Here is a 23,908-nt window from a genome sequence, read left to right as displayed (position 1 = left end):
CCCACTCCAATTTGCTTACCGCCCAAATAGGTCCACAGACGATGCAATCTCAACCACACTGCACACTGCCCTAACCCATCTGGACAAGAGGAATACCCATGTGAGAATGCTGTTCATCGACTACAGCTCGGCATTCAACACCATAGTACCCTCCAAGCTCGTCATCAAGCTCGAGACCCTGGGTCTCGACCCCGCCCTGTGCAACTGGGTACTGGACTTCCTGACGGGCCGCCCCCAGGTGGTGAGGGTAGGCAACAACATCTCCTCCCCGCTGATCCTCAACACTGGGGCCCCACAAGGGTGCGTTCTGAGCCCTCTCCTGTACTCCCTGTTCACCCACGACTGCGTGGCCACGCACGCCTCCAACTCAATCATCAAGTTTGCGGACGACACAACAGTGGTAGGCTTGATTACCAACAACGACGAGACGGCCTACAGGGAGGAGGTGAGGGCCCTCGGAGTGTGGTGTCAGGAAAATAACCTCACACTCAACGTCAACAAAACTAAGGAGATGATTGTGGACTTCAGGAAACAGCAGAGGGAACAACCCCCTATCCACATCGATGGAACAGCAGTGGAGAGGGTAGCAAGTTAAGTTCCTCGGCATACACATCACAGACAAACTGAATTGGTCCACTCACACAGACAGCATCGTGAAGAAGGCGCAGCAGTGCCTCTTCAACCTCAGGAGGCTGAAGAAATTCGGCTTGTCACCAAAAGCACTCACAAACTTCTACAGATGCACAATCGAGAGCATCCTGGCGGGCTGTATCACCGCCTGGTATGGCAACTGCACCGCCCTCAACCGTAAGGCTCTCCAGAGGGTAGTGAGGTCTGCACAACGCATCACCGGGGGCAAACTACCTGCCCTCCAGGACACCTACACCACCCGATGTCACAGGAAGGCCATAAAGATCATCAAGGACATCAACCACCCGAGCCACTGCCTGTTCACCCCGCTATCATCCAGAAGGCGAGGTCAGTACAGGTGCATCAAAGCTGGGACCGAGAGACTGAAAAACAGCTTCTATCTCAAGGCCATCAGCCACTGAGTGGCTGCTGCCAACACACTGACACTGACTCAACTCCAGCCACTTTAATAATGGGAATTGATGGGAAATGATGTAAATATATCACTAGCCACTTTAAACAATGCTACCTTATATAATGTTACTTACCCTACATTATTCATCTCATATGCATACGTATATACTGTACTCTATATCATCGACTGTATCCTTATGTAATACATGTATCACTAGCCACTTTAAACTATGCCACTTTGTTTACATACTCATCTCATTTGTACATACTGTACTCGATACCATCTACTGTATCTTGCCTATGCTGCTCTGTACCATCACTCATTCATATATCCTTATGTACATATTCTTTATCCCCTTACACTGTGTACAAGACAGTAGTTTTGGAATTGTTAGTTAGATTACTTGTTATTACTGCATTGTCGGAACTAGAAGCACAAGCATTTCGCTACACTCGCATTAACATCTGCTAACCATGTGTATGTGACAAATAAAATTTGATTTTGATTTTTTGATTTTTTTTTGATTTTGAGGTTTCTATTCGAGCCAGGCCTCTATTTCCTTAATGCACACAGATGTATCTCATTTACATTTCAATTGTTTAATTCCAGCATTCACTTCCAGAATTGTAATCAATTTCTTCATTTCCTGCACTAATGTGTTATTATTTACACACTGTGTCATGTTTCTTTTATCTTAGTATTGCCCTATTGTGGGAGAAAAAAAATCCATGACAATAATTATTCTCCCCAGACTGTATTTTCAGTCGTTCTTACTTTTGCCACTAGAGGGCGATCGGCTGATTTCTGGGGGTCAGGTTCTTACTGGCATGAAAAACAGATGATCGCCACCATTTGAGCCATTACTGAATTATTTAATGTAACAAATCAAACCTCAAACAATTCATGGTAATTCATGGTAAACTCGTATACAATTCATTTAGACCCGGCATTTATTTGAAATAGCTGTTGACAGTAAAAAAGGGACAGGCAGCTATTTGAGACTAACCAATACCAGCCTTAATTAACAATATAGGCTATAAAGCCTTGGCTACAGGTTAATCAATTTACAGCTAAGATTTTCTCCCCATCAGAGCCGTCAAGAGGGTAAATAACAGTGGTTTAATTGAAAAGGAGAGAATTAGATTTTTACAAAAAATGCCAGAACAATTACTATACTCCTAATATATTGGACAAAACAGATGAAAAGGAGGTTCATATAAAATTAAATGTCCTCATGTGGAATTTGTCTCGTCACATTTGTCGACTAAAAAGAAAAGCAAATTGTACTCGTTTTTTTCTCCCCAGGGCATATTATCTCGTTATCCTACATTTCTGTCAGGAAAAATAGGTTGTGGACAAGTATTTTTTGCCGTAGTTATTGTTGACGAAATTAACACTGGTTGGAATATAGTGGGCAGCACCTTGAACACGTTTGACATGACGACTGAATGAGCCAGGGAGGAATTGACAGGGTAGGAACAAAAGGGTTGGTCAGTGTTCCCAGATGACCCTAATTAGGTTTTACATGACATGTTTTCATACCTCACGCAGCTAGCTAACATATTCATGCTTCGCCGATTCCTCTCGGATTTAGAAAATGCCATTGAACAAACAGGCTTATCTAGGCCTACACCAGCACTGGTACCAGGCCGTATTAGATAGCCATGTTTCCTCTGACTACTAGCGATTACTATTAGCGGCTAACGAGATTTACTTTAGCCCCAACTTGCTAAGAAAATACAAACTAGCAGACAGTAGTTTTCAGACAGTAAGACACACAAACTAATAGTGTGTTGTGTGCTTGAGGCTCCTTGGTCGAGCAACTGCTCTCTTCTTGAGTGACAGGGGGTAGGGCAGGGTGGTGGCATGCAGACATTCTTGCTATACCGCAATGCATGCAGCAGGAGGTGAGGGAAAAAGACGATAAACGGACATTAAAACGTGCAAGAGTACGTATCACATTTAACAAACATTAAAATACCGTTTTAGAAGGTAAAATAAAAGCCCAAACCGGTCCCTGCATCAATACCGATATATAGTACAATATGCTATACTGCCCAGCCCTAATATAAAGCTGATTTTCAATTTGATTGAAAACACAAGACTGCCATGGAGCGGCATTTACTGGTTAAAACCTGGTACATTCACACTACTTTATGATAAATAATGCAACCCGACTTCAATTACTCATTTCTCTGAACAGGTGGGAAAAAAACATGGTTGGATGTTGGGTACTACATTTATTGAATATTATCTGAATCCTACCCATTTAAAATGAGGGCAGTTTACCACTCAGCCCAGTCAGTCCAAGCTCTTCTTTGTCCTGGCACCCCAATGGTGGAACCAGCATCCGTGCCAGTCTTCCCAAAAATATCTAAAACTCTACCTCTTCAAACAGTATCTTAAATAATTCTCCTTACTCACCTCTTTTTTTTTACACACATACACCCATCAAAAGTTTGCACGCACCCACTCATTCAAGGGTTTTTCTTATTTGTACTCTTTTCTACATTGTAGAATAATAGTGAAGACATGAAAAATAGGAAATAACATATGGAATCATGTAGTAACCAGAAAAAGTGTTAAACAAATCAAAATATATTTTCTATTTGAGATTCTTCAAAGTAGCCACCCTTTGCCTTGATGACAGCTTTGAATTCATTCAAACAGCTTCATGAGGTAGTCACCTGGAATGCTTTTCCAACAGTCTTGAAGGATTTCCCACATACACGGAGCACTTGTTGGCTGCTTTTCCTTCATTCTGATGCTCCGACTCATCCCAAAAACCACAACTCATCATTGTGGCCAGGTCATCTGATGCAGCACTCCATCACTCTCCTTCTTGGTCAAATAGCCCTTACACAGCCTGGAAGTGTGTTGCGTCATTGTCCTGTTGAAAAACAAATTATAGTCCCACTAAGCACAAACCAGATGGGATGGCATATCGCTGATGGCGTATCGCTGGTAGCCATGCACACTTAGTGCCTTGAATTCTAAATAAATCACAGACTCCTCAGCAAAGCACCCCCACAGCATCACACCTCCTCCATGCTTCACGGTGGGAACCACACATGCGGAAATAATCCGTTCACCTACTATGCGTCTCACAAACACATGGCGGTTGGAACCAAAAATCTCCAATTTGGACATCAGACCAAAGGATGGATTTTCACCGCTCTAATGTCCTTTCTCGTGTTTCTTGGCCCAAGCAATTCTCTTCTTCTTATTGGTGTCCTTTAGTAGTGGTTTCTTTGCAGCAATTCGACCATGCAGGCCTGATTCACACAGTCTCCTAACAGTTGATGTTGAGATGCGTCTGTTACTTCATCTGCAGCAGAGGTAACACTGAGTCTTCCATTCCTGTTGCGGTCCTCATGAGAGCCAGTTTCATCATAGCACTTGATGGTTTTTGCAACTGCACTTGAAGAAACTTTCAAAGTTCTTGACATTTTCTGTATAGACTGACCATGTCTTAAAGTAATGATGGACTGTTGTTTCTCTTTTCTTAATTGAGCTGTTCTTGCCATAATATGGACTTGGTCTTTTACCAAATAGGGCTATCTTCTGTATACCCCCCTACCTTGTCACAACACAACTGATTGGCTCAAACGCATTAAGGAGGCACACCTGTTAATTGAAATGCATTCCAGGTGACTACCTCATGAAGCTGGTTGAGAGAATGCCAAGAGTATGCAAAGCTGTCATCAAGGCAACGAGTGGTTATTTGAAGAATCTCAAATATATTTTGATTTGTTTTAACACTTTGGTTACTACATGATTCCATGTATTATTTTGTAGTTTTGATGTCTTCACTATCATTCTACAATGCAGAAAATTGTTGAAAAAAAATAAAGAAAAACCCTTGAATGAGTAGGTGTTCTAAAACCGGTAGTGTATGCCTAAAATAACATTGTGGTACCGCGGTTGGGTTCAGGACCAGGTCCTGCGGTAGCAGGCGGGAGTCAGACAGAAAGCCAGCGGGAGCAGTATGAAAAGCTGCGGTAGCCAGACAGAAAGCCAGCGGGAGCAGTATGAAAAGCTGCGGTAGCGGGCGGGAGCCAGACAGAAAGCCAGCGGAAGCAGTATGAAAAGCAGCATCTTGCTAAGATGTGCATTTAAACTGTGACGCATGAGCAGCATCACAGCATTAAGCTATGGTACAATGAACACGGGCAAGTGATTGACAGAAGGCTACACTGTGGACAGGGATGAAAGAAAACGAGATTGTATCTATCCAGTGTTTTTTGAAAAGGTGAAAATCATATGTCAAGGTCTCAGCTTGACTCAGCAGGGAAAAGGACCTTGCTGACTTTGTTTCCGATGTGGCAGTGATTGTTTCCCCAGAGCTTTACCTCCTAACAGCAGCCATCCTAGTTGACCCTGACCCCACCATCACTCACCGCAAAAGCATGAAGAGGAAAGAGGATGAAGTGACACTGTGGCCAACATTCTGTCTTCTCCTCTCTCTTGCTCACACTCACACTTATGTGTGGTGTGTGCATACACATGTACTGTGTGTGTGTGTGTGTGTGTGTGAGATCCAAGTTAAGGAATAACCATGCACAGCTCCAGTCACAGAGCCATGTGTGATCAGGTGGTCTAGCAGGCTCCTGTAATTAACAACCTCAGGCAGATCCAGTCAGGCATGACCAGCAAATTAACATGCAGCAGCTCACACACTCAACATTACAGATATCCTCACTGGGCACAAAACCAACAAAAAAAACTGCTGAAAATAGACTCTCTGCAGAATTCCCCTTCAAGTAAGCTACAGCAGTTTTAGGTCTGTGACTATTTCCTGACCATAGAACTTGGTATGGCCTACTGATGCTGTCATGTCATACTGTGATATTGGGCCTAAATCAAACGTGAGTCAAGCAGTGTTTTCCACTAGTGCTGAATGTAGGCTATACAGTAGGTTACACAGCAATTTTCAGCCGTGTACTTTTTCAACTTAAATTAACTAGGCTACTTTTCAATTAGCAAATCAGAAAAAAGGCTGTAGAGTCCTCTCCCGCTAGAGGTAACGATAAGTCAAAATCAACTTAGCCTATTGTTTTCTGGTACATTCAGTTATTTTCTTTTGCGTGTTTCATATGCAGCCACAAAGTGTTGGCGCATCAACTTCCTGTACGTTGATTGGTGAACAGCAAGCTTGACTGAATAAAGTCGATCTCATATATTCTTGACGCTACGTTGTATTTCGGAATGGCAAGTCTTGACTATCTTAAATGTGTTTGTTTTTTTATAAAATAATGACACATACCATGTTCAATTATTACACGATTAAATGAATCATGTAACAATTAATTAAGTAGTAATCTGGGGAACCACGGGAAAAGTTATTTTACGAGTTATTATCTCCCGACTAAACTCTAAAGACAACTCCCTTTCGTCAGTCAGTCCATTCATTCATTCTTATTACCTCATATCAGTCTCATTCTGAATGCCGCAGAACTCTTGGATATCTGCACGAACCCTAGCATAAATTATGAATCAGCGATAAACTAATTGGCTTAATTATTTATTTACTAACTAACTACACAGAATTACATAAAAAAACAGGATATTTTTCACATCGATTACTACACAATGGAATGAAAAGTCCCTAGTAGACTAAACCGGTATGACGGCTTGTTACACAAAATGACGGATTCAAAAGAGAGGGAAAGGGAGAGACAAAGGAATTCCACGATTGTAAAGACAGCCAATTTACTATGCTCACGGAAATGCAAATAATTTGCACATGAACGGCCGCTCATTTGAAAGAATTGAAATGTACATATTTACTAGGGATGCACAATAAATCTGCATATTCCTCCAAAGCTCAGTTGTCCTGAGTCTGCACAACTTTGCCAGGACCTAGGATCAAGGGACACACTCAAGTGTTTTAGTACTATATCTATTGAAACAATGATAAAAAAAATCATGGCCTCTAAACCTTCAAGCTGCATACTGGACCCTATTTTAACTAAACTACTGAAAGAGCTGCTTCCTGTGCTTGGCCTTCCTATGCTGATCATATTAAACGGCTCTCTATCCACCGGATGTGTACCAAACTCACTAAAAGTGGCAGTAATGAAGCCTCTCTTGAAAAAGCCAAACCTTGACCAAGAAAATATTTTTTTAAACTAAAATCGGCCTATATCGAATCTCCCATTCCTCTCAAATAATTTTGAAAAAGCTGTTGAGGCAACTCACTGCCTTCCTGAAGACAAACAATGTATACGAAAAGCTTCAGTCTGGTTTTAGACCCCATCATAGCACTGAGACTGCACTTTTGAAGGTGGTAAATGACCTTTTAATGGTGTCAAACCGAGGCTCTGCATCTGTCCCCGTGCTCCTAGACCTTAGTGCTGCTTTTGATAACATCGATCACCACATTCATTTGGAGAGATTGGAAACCCAAATTGGTCTACACGGACAAGTTCTGTCCTGGTTCAGATCTTATCTGTCGGAAAGATATCAGTTGGTCTCTGTGGATGGTTTGTCCTCTGGCAAATCAACTGTAAATCTCTGTGTTCCTCAAGGTTCCGTTTTAGGACCACTATTGTTTTCACTATATATTTTACCTCTTGGTGATGTCATTCGGAAACATAATGTTAACTTTCACTGCTATGCAGATGACACACAGCTGTATATTTCGATGAAACATGGTGAAGCCCCAAAATTGCCCTCGCAATTGTGGATGGCTGAACATTTTCATTTAAACTCGGACAAAACAGAGATGCTTGTTCCCAAGAACCAAATAGATCTTCTGTTGAATTTGACAATTAATCTTGATAGTTGTACAGTCGTCTCAAATAAAACTATGAAGGACCTCGGCATTACTCTGGACCCTGATCTCTCTTTTGACAAACATATCAAGACTGTTTCAAGGACAGCTTTTTTCCATCTACGTAACACTGCAAAAATCAGAAACTTCCTGTCCAAAAATTATGCAGAAAAATGAATCCATGCTTTTGTCACTTCTAGGTTAGACTACTGCAATAATCTACTTTCCAGCTACCAGGATAAAGCACTAAATAAACTCTAGTTAGTGCTAAACATGGCTGCTATAATCTTGACTAGAACCAAAAAATGTGATCATATTACTCCAGTGCTAGCCTCTCTACACTGGCTTCCTGTTAAGGCAAGGGCTGATTTCAAGGTTTAACAGCTAACCTACAAAGCATTACATGGGCTTGCTCCTACCTATCTTTCCGATTTGGTCCTGCCGTACATACCAACATGTACGCTACGGTCACAAGACGCAGGCCTCCTAACTGTCCCTAGAATTTCTAAGCAAAGAGCTGGAAGCAGGGCTTTCTCCTATAGAGCTCAATTTTTATGGAATAGTCTGCCTACCCATGTGAGAGACGCAGACACGGTCTCAACTTTTAAGTCTTTATTGAAGACTCATCTCTTCAGTAGGTACTATGATTGAGTGTAGTCTGGCCCAGGAGTGTGAAGGTGAACGGAAAGGAACTGGAGCAACGAATCACCCTTGCCGTCTCTGCCTGGCCGGTTCCCCTCTTTCCACTGGGATTCTCTGCCTCTAACAGGGGCTGAGTCACTGGCTTACTGGTGCTCTTCCATGCCGTCCCTAGGAGGGGTGCATCACTTGAGTGGGTTGAGTCACTGACGTGATCTTCCTGTCTGGGTTGGCGCACCCCCCTTGGGTTGTGCCGTGGCGGAGATCTTTGTGGGCTATACTCGGCCTCGTCTCAGGATGGTAAATTGGTGGTTGAAAATACCCCTCTCGTGGTGTGGGGGGCTGTGCTTTGGCCAAGTGGGTGGGGGTATCGTCGGACGGGGCCACAGTGTCTCCCGACCCCCCCTGTCTCAGCCTCCAGTATTTATGCCCCAGTAGTTTGTGTCCTGTGTGAATTTAAGTCTCTCTCTGTTCTGTTATAATCTCCACCCGGAACAGCCAGAAGAGGACTGGCCACCCCTCATAGCCTGGTTCCTCTCTAGGTTTCTTCCTAGGTTATGGCCTTTCTCTGGAGTTTTTCCTAGCCACCGTGCTTCTACATCTGCCATGCTTGCTGTTTGGGGTTTTAGGCTGGGTTTCTGTACAGCACTTTGAGATATCAACTGATGTAAGAAGGGCTATATAAATACATTTGATTTTATAAAAATGCCAACATCGGTATTGGCCGATGTCTAGTTTAACGCCGATGTGCAAAACCGATGTCAAAGCTGATGTGCTACATAACGTAGGTACATGACATAATGATGCCACGTAAAATTGTGCGCTATATGTGCAACACAGCATTATACATTAAACTAGCCCACAATGTCTGCTGTGTGGATCGAGCAGTCAACAAGTTGAGCAGTCATTTGAAAGAGTTACAAAATTTCAGCGAGACAACTCATAGGCGATATCCATTAAAGGCCTAGATAATGGAATTCCTTGTCCTTGACAAACAACCGTTCTCTGTCGTGGGTGATGTTGGCTTTTGCCGACTGGACTAGCACCGGTACACACTACCAAGTGCACAATTTTTCAGATGTTGCCCTACCGGAATTACACGGTAATAGCATCACTGCTATTAGCTTCACGACATACATACTATGGAACGCCGTTTGGGTCTTTGAGTGTCAAAAAAGTTACAGTAGCACTGTCAAAGCTGTACAAAATAAGTCAGCAAACACCGGCCACGAACAATGTGTTTACAATAATGCGCTGGTAATAAAGCATCATTTGTTCGACCTCAACTTCGACCGCAAACTCAGCAAAAACATCCCTTTTCAGGAAACAGATTGTCGTTTTGCTATGTTTTTGGAAGAACATTGTTTGCATCCATGCGTTAACTAGCTTTTTTATGACCAGCACTGTAGGTGTGCGAGACGACTTTACCAGCATCATAGCAAACGTAGTGATGAATCTTTGTGAAATATGAAATACAAGTGACAGTGTAATTAATCAATGCTCAATAAATGTATGAACCCGTTAAATTATGTGGCGTGCAGTCATATTCAGGTCCTGATGGGTCAACAAGCTTATTTGACACGTCAAAAAGTGTTAAATAGTATATGTTTTGACACGCAAAGACCCAACCGGCGTTCCATGGTAATCTGGTTAAGAATGAAAAGACTGAACAACGAAACAGCACATCAAGTAAGTGAATGAAATAGGTTTTGATGATGTTTTACTGGTAATGGGGACATAGGTAAATGCCATCAAAATATATTTTTGGTCAGTGTGGTGTGTGTCACCTTTATTTAACTACGGAAGTGAGTTAAGAACAAATTTTTATTTACAATAACGGCCTACCCCGGCCAAACCCGGATGACGCTGGGTCAAATGTGCGCCGCCCTATGGGACTCCCAATCACAGCCAAAGGTGATAGAGCCTGGATTCAAACCAGGGACTGTAGTGATGCCTCTTGCACTGAGATGCAGTGCCTTAGACCGCTGCGTCCATGTGTGTGAGTTAAATGTTTAACTGTACTAGAATGCTTAAAAAGGCAGCTAAAATGTTTAATATCGGCATGTTTTTTTTGGCAAGGAAAATATCAGATCTCGGTATCGGCCAAAAATGTCATATCGGTGCATAACTAATATTTACGTGTGTATGTCTTTGCTGTCTCTCTGTTGAAAACACTTGATCCACCTACAAGGAGTAATTTGACAGAAAGTATTTGGTTGTCCACCAGAGGTCACCAAGCCTTTGTAGATGTAGTAGGTTTCAGAGTGTCTGTGAGAACGGATCCTCCATAGGTCTACCTCATATTGTTCAGTGGGCTCTGTTGGTTAGAAAGAGGCATCTATAGTGGTGAGAGTAAATTGTTGCGTCTTCTTGTCTTCGGTCAATTTTACTAGACTAAAGTACTTAAACAGCTGCAGACTGAATGTTCCTGTGTAGTCTTCTTCTTCTTCGAGAGAGAGAGTTTCTAACCATTCCGTACCTTTCAGCTCACACTGTCGGTCACGCTGGTCTAATGTAGAGCTAGAAACATTTTACACGCCCGTAGCAACCCGGCAACGTACTGGTCTCTAGAGATTTCAATTTCTTAACCATTTGTTACGTAATCAGCTGGTGCTGCATGCAACTGGTCTCCATTTAAATGTCAACCATTTCAGTGTGTGGACTGCGTCCTCGCGTTCTCTGGTCTAATGTAAATTTAATTCAACTCTGGCAAAAGGGGCGTTCCATGACGCCAACATAATGTCTGTGCTCCCGTGGGTGTGGCCACTGACTGGTTAAAACTTTGATATGTAAAACAATTCTCATTTACAAGGCTAACATCAAATTTCATCCTTTTACAAATAGTTTCATATTTAATTGTATAAGTTCCGCAACATTTAGATGTAAATCTGATAAGTGGGAAATATACACATTCAGAGATTCAGTTGTTCTTATACCGTCCTTAATGAGATCCCAAAACAACTGTTCTGATATAATTGTTATTTCAGTACCCACGGACCATTCCAAATGTTTGGATTACAGAAATATTGTTTCATTATTCAACCCTTTGATGTTACTGTTAGTAACAAAGAGGTTTCTTTCCCCTCCTCCTGCAAAGCCCAAAGGCAGAGTTTCCACAAGGTATTTACGGCCGTCATAGAATGTCCGACTTCACCCCTCCCCCTCTGCGGGAGAGGGCACTGTAGAGCAGACCCACCTGTAACCTGATCCTTCGGCTCCTCACAGGAGAGTCATGACAGTAGTTACATGTCAATGGTATCGAAACAGGACAAGTGAACTAAAGATCTCATTTGTATTTTCAATATGTTTTGTTTGTATTTTAAAGTCCATCAGGACTAGCCAGACAGTGACGTTAAAGTCAGTGACTCGTCAGTAGCCTACCGAATCGCATTGGTAAGAAAGCTGATGTTTAGGCTCCCTATTTTACATACTGGTAGGCTTTTTGGAAATTATCTGCAGATAAATTATAAAAACATTCAATGAAGATGGTGAATCCTCCTCACTGCAGGAACAATGGATAGGCTTGTGGCGAGAATGCCTTACTCTGGTCCAAAATATGATAAAAGAAAACAGATTGAAATGTTTTAAAAGCTATGATATTTGTATGGTATTTTCAAAGATGTTGATATAGATCTACTGATTTAATCAAAGTGTTGACAACGGAGTAATTAACTGCAACTTTCTGTGTAGCAAAGCCCATGTTTAACACCTGCGTCATTCTTCAATCATACCTGTATTGCAGATAGCTGAGAAAATGCCTCTTAAGAAGAAGCTTGAAGCCTTCACAAAGAGAATTGCAAATTATTTCACTAACTTAACTGATATTGTTCTCCCTCTTAACACATATGGACCCATAACTTAACTGAGCATCTGTTCTGTTTATTTACGAGACCCCATTTTTCCATTTGAAAAAGTGCCCATCACACAATTTCAAGATAATTTGGGCTATTTTACTTAATTCTTCTGTTTTCATATCTTGCGGGAAAATTCATATATTGCAGTACAATACTTTAAATCTCAAGAGAAGACAAGGTTAAATGTTTAAAAAAAGGTTGATAGGTCTCTTACTTAGAAAATAGTCCTAGACAATTCCCCCTCAAAGAAAAACAAATAGGCATACACTGTAATTTCCTGTAATTCAAACAAATACCACAAAAAAAATCCACTCGGAGGTAAACTCAATGAAGCATTCAATCATTTCACCGTGTATTTCAGATGGAATAAAAGCAGTAGAATGTACCAGAGGCTACCAAAATCAAGATTTTTTTTTACCAAACAAGCTCTGAACCCCCAGCAGGCTTCTTTTTCAATTTGGATGGCTACTCCGTGTGCTTGTGGAAAACACTGGTCAAGCTGAATCAACATGGATAGGGGCACCAGGGACAGAGTCCAGACTCTCACTGGTTTCAGGATGTTCCTGACATGTAGAAGGACCGTTAATATAATTCCAATCTTGATATCAAAAACATCAGAAGTGGCATATTTTATATTTCTGTAAGAATTGAGGGAGTGGCATTTGTCTGTGTTCTTTGGTCAGTGTGTGTAAAAATCTGTCCAGGTTCTCGTCAAAATATGCCTTTTTAACACAACAATAAAAACCACATAGCTTTGTAAGCTTTCACCATGACATAACAGCACAATTTATTTAAATTTTTTCTTAAGAGGTCAACGTTTCCCCTAGACTCCCTGCTGTGTCCAGCACCCCATCACTCATCCCCACTTCCTGTCCACACAGGAACCAGCCAGCACCAGACCAGGAGGAAATCCTTCTTTGTTGAAAACACTGACTGCAGGAGGGAGGGGGGTGGCCAACGAACATCAATATGGAGGCCCAGCTATCAGCTGCTGCACAAACAGACCTGCCTTATCTTTGCCCACACATGAGGACAAGAAAAACCGTAGAGAAGTAACAGACTCCCTTGGACCACTGTTGACCTCTATCTTGACTGTACAAGTCTTGACATTGAATGTGCAGCGTCAGCAGGAAAGTACCCTGATAGGCTAGACTTTTGACAAATTAACCACCTTTGCGCTAGTTCAGCACTTTTTTGAGATGGAGATTTGTACACAGTGTAAAGTGGTTGATAGGTAGTGCCTGACAGGGGGCCAGTCCCGGATAAAGGTGTTCTACAGGTCAGCTAGCCTGTTAAAAGATGGACTCAGGCAAGGGGAGTCAATTGAAATGGTCCAACTAGCACACCGCTCCACAATGAGCTTCATAAAAGACACTACACAAGAGAGGGGGAGTCTGATATGGAATGGTACTGATGCAGAGGGAAATTAGGCTAAATTACCATACAGTATGCATATAACCTAGGCCTACAACACAGAATGACACTTCCTGTTCAAAGGCAGACCCTGGGTTAACAAACAGGACTTTCTTTAAAAGAGTCCCATCTGCAAATAAATGGAGAAGATACTTTTTTAAAACAGCATTCAATGGGAAAGAGTGTAATATAATGAGGCGTCTCGATATGTCCTCGATTTACAGTCAGGTTCACAATTATTGGCACCTTTGATAAAGATATTGTATGCTCCAAAAAAAAATATATTACATTATTTTAAGTGATGAGAAAAAAATGAGAAAAAAAATCTGAGAGATAGGGGTGCCAATAATTTTGGCCCCTGTGTTCAATACTCTAGCACTCTCCCCTTGTGAGGATAACAACACTGAGCCTTTTATAAAGATGTTTTATGAGGTTGGAGAACACGTTGGGGCTACTACTGGTGTGCGTGGCCAAAGAGCTCTATTTTCATGCCAGGACTATGGTCAGACAGAGTATTTTGGCCACGGACACCAGTGGTGGGTTTGGCGTTGAAAAACAGAAGCTTATGCAGAAGAGTATATCATACCTACAGTAAAATATGGTGGTGGATCTTTGATGTCATGGGGCTATTTTGCTTCCACCAGTCCTGGGGCCCTTGTTAAGGTCAACAGCATTATGAACTTTACCAAGTACCGTGACATTTTAGCCAAGACCCCTGGTTGCCCTCGCCAGGAGGCTGACACTTGGCTGCAAATGGATCTTCCAGCAAAAAAACAAAAACCACAAGCACTAATCAAAATTAACAAAGAAATGGTTAATTGACCACAAAAATCAACATTTGAAATGGCCATCTCAGTCTCCGGACTTGAACCACATTGAAAACGTGTGGCGTGAATTGAAGAGGGCAGTCAATTAGCGCAGACAAAGGATATCAAGGATCTGGAAAGATTCTGACCAGTATCTTGAGATTTGTTTGTATTACTTGTTAAACAAAATATTTCTCTGAGCAATTGTAGTATAAAATAAATGTCCCTTTGTTTTGTTGTATAGAATATAGCTCAGTATAATTACAGTATTTTTTGCTCGTCTTTATTAAGGGTGCCAAAAATGATGGACCTGACTGTATGTCCAATTAAAAAGAGTTAGATCCACAATCTGTCATTCCAAACATATCTGCAATTTTTACAAATGTATTTTCTTGTCCTTGCAAGCTTCTGAATTTTTGCATAAGATGAGTGATATAAACAACATTGACCATTTAAACTCTAGGTAGGAACTGATAGTGAGATAGACTTAAACACATTTAAAACACAAAGCCTGGTAAGATAAATTCCACAAAAATAAACTGAAACAGTGGTTCATTTCCCCAAAGAGAACAAACTAGCAGAACTACAGTCACCTGTCACACACACACCCACACCCTTTCTCTGATAACCATAAGATAAGCCTATACAATGGGAAGGCATCTTCTATTCAATACCTATATTTTCACTTTGTTTTTGATATATAGACAGTCTTAAACAGACAAAATGATAAGATACTTTACTTGCAGGTAATAGAAAAAAACGTACCTAATTGTTGGCTGGCTATTCCTATAATTTCCTACTGCCTGCATCAGGACAAAATAAATGGAATTCAATAAGAATAGGTAGCCATGTCATGTGACAAACACCTATGAATTATGCAATACTATCTGAATATATAGCTAACTGGCTAGGTAAGAAATTGAAAGTACACCCAAAGCCTAAATTAATGTGTGGGACTAGCAAACTAGCTACATGTTTCAACAAAGTGTCATGTGCATTCTGTTCAGATGTCATCTCCAAATGTTGGCTAACGTTACTGAATGGCTCTTTTGTTAATGCTAGCTAGCCTAGCAATATACATTTCATAGAGTTTAGCAAGCTAGACAGTGCCAGTTGTTAGGTTAGCTAACAAGCCCTTGAAGGACTAGAGGTTGATAGCTAGTAAGCAAACAGCCAACTTGCAAACAAAACGGTCCATCTAGTTAGTACCTAGGACGTGAAGCGAAGCACCTTGTTAGCTCAAAGCTAGGTTTTTGTAACCTGCCTGCTGCTGACTGGCATGCTAATCAGCTAGCTCTGGCTAACCGTTCTACAATGACACTACTGGTGGCTTGCAAACGAACGTTAGACAGACGCGCTAACCACAAAGGATGGCTTGGCTTAGCTAGCTAACGTTAGCCAGCTCCACGTTTATCATATAGGTTAGCATGATACCACATATATTCGACGTGGTAAAAAATTTTTTTTTAAAACATTGGACTCAAAGGTTAGCTAGCTAGCTTACTAGGAGGCAGGCACCATCAATAATCGAGCGAGTCACTGGTGCTGCATCAAAGCTCGATGACATGTCACTCACCTAACAGTGACCGGAGGTGCTTCAGTCGGGTCAATACATCCTTCTTTGGGTCCAGAACTTTCTGTGTAGATTTCTTGACGTCTCCATGGCCCCTTCGAGTGAACATTCCGCTGTAAAACGCAATTTTGAAACCTAGAATAAGTTACCTCTTCTTTACCATATAGTGAGCCTATGCTGTGACACCGTCACTTTCCTCACCACCGCTCTACGCTTGCTCCGCGAGCATACTTAGCGCCGCTAGTCCCCTCCTTTTTCGTGAGTGTGTAAACACGGAAGCGCAGCTCCTAACGTGGCCACGCCCCCTGTAGTACGTAGCCAGCAAGTGCTCAAGCACTTGCCCCATGCTTACAATTTCACACTAACTTAATAGTGCCACTGTCTTTGAGAGCTACCAACTCTCACGCATTGGCCGTGAAACACGTATTTGACCCTCTTCTCACACACCACACTTCTTATATCTCACGCATTGAAAAGCACTGCTTTTTCTAATAAGTCGGTGCGTTAACTTTAGAGCGAGAGAACGTTCTCCTCTGAGTTTATAAAACTGTAAAAATAGCAGCATGGTAGCGCTGTTTTATGTTTAATGTTGTCAACAAAATTTGGTTGCTGTTACTCCCGTCCCTATTGCAGAATGCTGCATTTTGACAGCATGTACTAAAGTTGATTTATTCCACACTTGCTTTGGCCCCCTCGTTTGGTGATTGGCATTTAGGCTGTGACAACGAAAAGGCAGCAGACATACCTACCAGGAGTGGTGCGTTGTTTGCTATTAATTGTGACCGTGATATATTGGCCTAAAGGCCGAGACAACAAGAAGACAGTGGAAAAAAAAATTCAACCACACTTTTATTTTATCACAAAACCGGATAGCAACCTCTGTCCGATGAAGTCCATGACGCATATGGCATGTAAACAGACAGCCGGTGTAGGCTGTCATTGTAAATAAGAATTTGTTCTTAACCGACTTGCTTAGTTAAATAAAGGTTAAAAAACAGATAAATAAAATAAAAACCAATGTCATACTCGTGTGGACCAGACAGTATCAGATAGATGGCCTACACTTAGAGAGACAGAGGGGCGCTGTTTCGCTTGCTCGGATGCTTTCTGCTGTGAGATACATTCAGATGAAAGATACATTACTTAGTGTCATTTGTTATGTTTTTTGTGGTATTTTTTGGGCGTGAATACACGCCACTGAGACCTACAGTCTGTTTTAGCAGGAATACACACCACTGAGACCTACAGTCTGTTTTAGCAGGAATACACGCCACTGAAACCTAGAGTCTGTTTTAGCAGGGACGTTTGGTAGGCTGACCTGAATTGCAACTATGAAAATAATTTTGTCAAACAGATTGTGAATCCAAAAGTGTAAGTTTGTTTCTAGAGGGGGGACAATAAATATACAAATAATTTGGTGTAGGGGCAAATGTACAGTGCCTTGCGAAAGTATTCGGCCCCCTTGAACTTTGCGACCTTTTGCCACATTTCAGGCTTCAAACATAAAGATATAAAACTGTATTTTTTTGTGAAGAATCAACAAGTGGGACACAATCCTGAAGTGGAACGACATTTATTGGATATTTCAAACTTTTTTAACAAATCAAAAACTGAAAAATTGGGCGTGCAAAATTATTCAGCCCCCTTAAGTTAATACTTTGTAGCGCCACCTTTTTCTGCGATTACAGCTGTAAGTCGCTTGGGGTATGTCTCTATCAGTTTTGCACATCGAGAGACTGACATTTTTTCCCATTCCTCCTTGCAAAACAGCTCGAGCTCAGTGAGGTTGGATGGAGAGCATTTGTGAACAGCAGTTTTCAGTTCTTTCCACAGATTCTCGATTGGATTCAGGTCTGGACTTTGACTTGGCCATTCTAACACCTGGATATGTTTATTTTTGAACCATTCCATTATAGATTTTGCTTTATGTTTTGGATCATTGTCTTGTTGGAAGACAAATCTCCGTCCCAGTCTCAGGTCTTTTGCAGACTCCATCAGGTTCTTTTCCTGAATGGTCCTGTATTTGGCTCCATCCATCTTCCCATCAATTTTAACCATCTTCCCTGTCCCTGCTGAAGAAAAGCAGGCCCAAACCATGATGCTGCCACCACCATGTTTGACAGTGGGGATGGTGTGTTCAGCTGTGTTGCTTTTACGCCAAACATAACGTTTTGCATTGTTGCCAAAAAGTTCAATTTTGGTTTCATCTGACCAGAGCACCTTCTTCCACATGTTTGGTGTATCTCCCAGGTGGCTTGTGGCAAACTTTAAACAACACTTTTTATGGATATCTTTAAGAAATGGCTTTCTTCTTGCCACTCTTCCATAAAGGCCAGATTTGTGCAATATACGACTGATTGTTGTCCTATGGACAGAGTCTCCCACCTCAGCTGTAGATCTCTGCAGGTCATCCAGAGTGATCATGGGCCTCTTGGCTGCATCTCTGATCAGTCTTCTCCTTGTATGAGCTGAAAGTTTAGAGGGACAGCCAGGTCTTGGTAGATTTGCAGTGGTCTGATACTCCTTCCATTTCAATATTATCGCTTGCACAGTGCTCCTTGGGATGTTTAAAGCTTGGAAAATCTTTTTGTATCCAAATCCGGCTTTAAACTTCTTCACAACAGTATCTTGGACCTGCCTGGTGTGTTCCTTGTTCTTCATGATGCTCTCTGCGCTTTTAACGGACCTCTGAGACTATCACAGTGCAGGTGCATTTATACGGAGACTTGATTACACACAGGTGGATTGTATTTATCATCATTAGTCATTTAGGTCAACATTGGATCATTCAGAGATCCTCACTGAACTTCTGGAGAGAGTTTGCTGCACTGAAAGTAAAGGGGCTGAATAATTTTGCACGCCCAATTTTTCAGTTTTTGATTTGTTAAAAAAGTTTGAAATATCCAATAAATGTCGTTCCACTTCATGATTGTGTCCCACTTGTTGTTGATTCTTCACAAAAAAATACAGTTTTATATCTTTATGTTTGAAGCCTGAAATGTGGCAAAAGGTCGCAAAGTTCAAGGTGGCCGAATACTTTCGCAAGGCACTGTATGTAATCTTGTCTAAAGGAGATTGTATTATCTATTTACTTAATTTAGTCTGATAAGTGGAATTCCCATTCTTAACAATGGACTAAAAATAGGGTAATTAGGGTGACTGTCAGGAAGAACACTACGCCACACCAGATCTTGCCAGTGTAATCACATATTTGAAATCTGATATGCCTACTTGTGTCTTTGAAAATTAATTATATGAGGCTATATATTTTTGTAGCCATTCATGGACCGTTTTGAATAAGTCATACAAATAAGCATTGGATGTTAAATGCTCCAGGCCTCAAATGAATAATATTTGACATTTTAGTTTGTGCACACGCTAATTTGTACACATCATAAACACATCACGTTTTGTTTATGTAGAGTCAGATGATGGCAAGGATCTTCAACTAGTAGGCATAACCCACCTGAATATTGATTCATTTGTTTTTTCTTGAAGGTTGGGTGATTTTGAAAAATGTATTGTTATAACAAGAACATTTTCAAACACCCAGGACTTGGGAAACATAAAGAGAGAAATATATATTTTTATTTTCCACCCTGGTCATAAGCCCAAGCCATGTAAAAATATGTAGAATTAAAGGAAATTTGCTTTAAAACAGTAACATTTTTCTGCGGGAGGACCCCCAGATCCCATCTAGAATTTGTGCCAGGGGCAATGAAATTCACATTGCAAATCTAACTCCAAGGTTTCTTCAAAAGTTGGCAGCCCTGCTCTGATATGATTATAAAAGACATATTCGGTAGTTTCGACAGCCTATATTAATCACGCTGATTCTGTTTCGCAACAGAAACCATTTTCACCAAACTGAAAATGTTTTGCAACAGAAATTATTTTCTCCAAACTGGTAACGTTTTGCAAGGAAAACAAGTTTTTATTGGACAATTTTTTTTTAACCTTTATTTAACCAGGCAAGTCAGTTAAGAACAAATTCTTAATTTCAATGATGGCCTAAGAACAGTGGGTTAACTGCCTGTTCAGGGCAGACCTTGTCAGCTCAGGGGTTTGAACTTGCAACCTTCCGGTTACTAGTCCAACACTCTAACCTCTAACCACTACCCTGCCGCCCCAAATTCAGGTAGGTCCCTCCCCATTTTTTTCTGTTTGGTTCTTAAACAGTAAACAGTTTCCATTGCAAGAAGTAATGACTACTCTCCACTTTGTTTGGTAAACTTAACTGAGGCAAGTGATGAGGTTTGGAGAAACGCACCACTCTCAAATTAATAGACAGCCTAATCTTCAGGGTACTTGCCACCAATATAGTAAATTAGGCTATGTTTAGACAGGCAGACCAATTCTGAACATTTTTCCAATAATTGGTATTTTTATTTTTCATATCAGATTGGTCAACATACTAATTAGTGAAAAAAATATTAGAATTGGGCTGCCTGTCGAAACGCAGCCAAAGAGTACAGTGAATTGGACTTGAATCTACAACACTGCATGCAAGTACACTTCTTATACATACTAAATAAATGCGAGATACAAAGCATATTGACTAACTAAAACAACTAGCGTGTGTAGGCTACAATGTTAGAAAGAGGGGAGTCATGGTTTATGAGGAGGCGCATGCCTGTCGTTTGATGGAATAATGTCACCAGAACACGCAGGGGGTTGCATATTCTGATGGGAAGTCATTGTCTGATGGAACAGTTCCATGAAATGATGTCTCCAATCAGAACATGCCCCCCTATATACAGTATCTGCACCCTTTAACCTATATTTCACCAGGTGTATCCATTAAGAATGTCTTATCATATGCACTCGCTAAAGGCAAACCATTTTAATGTCATGTAAGACTTATTCTAACCCCTGAATCTAAAAAGACTACAATTAAGTTAATATGTGTTGTGTACTTTAGTCGTATCATGCCAAATGTCTACAAACAGGTGCTGGAAATCAGTGGTGTAAAAAATACAAATATTGCAGTGGCGAACCGTCATTCAGGGCAGATGGTGCAGAGCACCACCAGTTTTGAGCTCCACCTGTTTAGCAAAAAAATGTATACAGTATATACAAAAATATATGCCTGTTTTGCATGTTGTTTTGGCATTAACACCTGTCACATATCAGTTTGCAAACAAAGTCCCCTCAAAAATTTTTGAGTTAATAAAGCTGCAGACAAACATGGTCACTTTTTTGTTTTCTTGAGTTAGGTAACTCCAAAATACAGGTGTTTCAGCCTGGTTCAGTGCTTTCTGTAGTGGTGGTGGGGCAGCCAGCAGCAAATGTAGAGCATAGGGGTTGGTAATGTTCTCTAGTTGCACCGTGATTGGCTCAGTGTTCTGTCATTCATGGGGACACTAGTCACTGCAAAATCTACAGGGAGAGCTATAAAGTTCAAGCCCCCTTGGGTGCTGCCATAGATTTACATTAGAAGTGCCCATCCAAGAAGGCTCAAGGCCATTGGCCACAGATAAAAGGATGTCAATTCACTAGTTATATATTCCCGTAGCTTTGATTGGACTGATCATGTCAACATCACAATTTCAAAATATTAGCTAGCAAGTAAGACAAGCAATAACTAGCCTGTGCTATTCAGTGGAGAGGGTGATTGGTCCCAAGTCTGGGTGTAAAAGTCTATTTTCCAAGCTTAAAGGGATAAACATTCACATGCAACATCATGGGCCAGAAAAGGTTGAATACATTGGCCATACTGTCAATCCAGCATGATTTCTGCTGGAAACTCGGAACTGGGAAATCGCACACTTCAGTGAGTTCAAGACAACTGGGAACTCGACTGGGAAAATATGTTTTGAACGGTCATCCAACTCGGAATTCCAAGTCAGGAGCCTGGGCCTCTTTCTAGAGTTCTGACCTGAAGATCAGTGACGTCGTGATTCAACCTTTTTTTCCGAGTTCCCAGTTGTTTTGAAAGCAACATAAATCCGAAGAATGCCAAACTTTGATGACAAAGTTCGATGGCAAAATGTGTCCACAAGAAGGACCGGCGCACCAGTAAGCACAACATAGTGAGTCCAAAAATGTATTGTATGCTGCTGCATAAATGATGTAATATGCCAGGGAGATATGTATACTGTGGCTAATAAATTAATACAAAGTGTATGTTTAAGTGATAATGCCCGAGAAGCAGGACATTATCACTTTAATACACCGGGTTACCGACATATAAATACAAATGATTTACATATTTTCATTAAAAACGTTATTTTGGTTTATTCATTCACGCTATTTCATCCTTCCACAATATATAGTCCCGACACAAATCTAGGGTTGCTACCCAAGCCGGCTGGTCATTCGTTCTATCGGTTTCGTTGCCAGAGACGCGACCCAGTCGTTCAGTCTTTTTGTTCTGTATCTATGGACGCAACCCAGTCGTTCGTTCTTAACTAGCTGGCAACGTTCTTATCCCTTGCTTGCTAGCTAGCCAACTACGGATAACTCACTGTCATGTCAAACAGTGCAGCCAGAATAACAACAATAGCTGCATTTGCATTTGTTTAAAAGCTGTTTTCTACTGACATTTATTTGGACACATCCATAACAATGAGCTAGAGAGGCGCGATTTCGCCTGTCATAGAAAATGTGCTCTCTCGTCAGGACACACTATTGTTCAGAGGAGCTAGCCAACAACACAGCTAACACAATCACTTCAAACTGAAGCTGGAAAGACTGCAAACTACTTGCACTTCGTTTCGTTTGACCTTTACCTTCAATTGACATTTCGTTGTACACTACCGGACAAAAGTTTTAGAACACCTACTAATTCAAGGGTTTTTCTTTATTTTTACTATTTTCTACATTGTAGAATAATAGGGAAGACATCAAAACTATGAAATAAGACATATGGAATCATGTAGTATTCAAAAAAGTGTTAAACAAATCAAATATATATTATACTGTATTTGAGATTCTTCAAATAGCCACCCTTTGCCTTGATGACAGCTTTGCACACTCTTATTATTCTACAATGTAGAAAGTAGTAAAAAAATAAAGAAAAACCCTTGAATGAGTAGTTGTTCTAAAACTTTTGACTGGTACTGCATATATCCATAAAAATCATGCCAGCTGATTCATGATTTCAACTGGCTGAGAAACGCTGCCTGCCTGCCTGTCTCGTCCCGACTCCAGACATTCATTACTATGGGACAGCTAGAGAATGAATTTGAATATTGAAACAATGTTGCAAATGCCAGAGAGACAGACAAGCAACATTTATACAAATCTCCGCTGTTGAAAACTAAATGCTAGTCTAAAAGAAATGTCTAGATAATGAGATAATGTCTAGATGCTTTTTTATAGTGGATATCAAGTGTATAAATTGCCTGGCTGGGCTGATGAGACAGTGGATTGCACAGTCAGATGTAACAGAGTAAATAAGCATTTTAACATCATAGATTTAGCCGGTGGTAGATTGTGGATTATAATCTGGGTGGTTTGAGCCCTGAATGCTGATTGTCTGACAATCATGGTATATCAGACCATATACCACGGTATGTAAAAAAACTTTATTTTTACTCCTCTAATTACATTGGTAACCAGTTTATAATAGCAATAAGGCACCTTGGGGGATTGTGATATATGGCCAATATACCACAACTAAGGGCTGTATCCAGGCACTCCGCATCGCATCGTGCATAAGAGCAGCCCTTAGCCGTGGTATATTGGCCACATACCACACCCCCTAGGGTCTTATTGCTTAAATAAACACCGTCTGGAATGCAGTTTTAACCAATCAGCATTCAGACCTACCCGTTGTATAATGTATAGTAAGCTGTTAAT

The 23,908-nt window shown here is 41.0% G+C and overlaps 1 protein-coding gene across 6 annotated transcripts in view; it reads right to left on the bottom strand.

Annotated features, from left to right (window-relative positions):
* Positions 1 to 16,417, bottom strand: part of ralgapa2 (Ral GTPase activating protein catalytic subunit alpha 2) — a 139,013-nt gene extending 122,596 nt beyond the window's left edge. For all 6 annotated transcript variants that reach the window (XM_090220681.1, XM_090220677.1, XM_090220682.1 and 3 more), the window contains exon 1: positions 16,109 to 16,417. In XM_090220681.1, the coding sequence (XP_090076807.1) occupies positions 16,109 to 16,214 (106 nt within the window). In that variant the 5' untranslated portion in view covers positions 16,215 to 16,417. The remainder of the gene's footprint in view (positions 1 to 16,108) is intronic.
* Positions 16,418 to 23,908: the final 7,491 nt, after the last annotated feature.

The sequence above is a fragment of the Oncorhynchus mykiss genome, chromosome 25 (assembly GCF_057628025.1).
Source record: "Oncorhynchus mykiss isolate SJ-2025 chromosome 25, ASM5762802v1, whole genome shotgun sequence".
NCBI lineage: Eukaryota > Metazoa > Chordata > Actinopteri > Salmoniformes > Salmonidae > Oncorhynchus > Oncorhynchus mykiss.
Note: the sequence above shows the minus strand (reverse complement) of the source record. Positions and strands in the feature narration are given on the sequence as shown.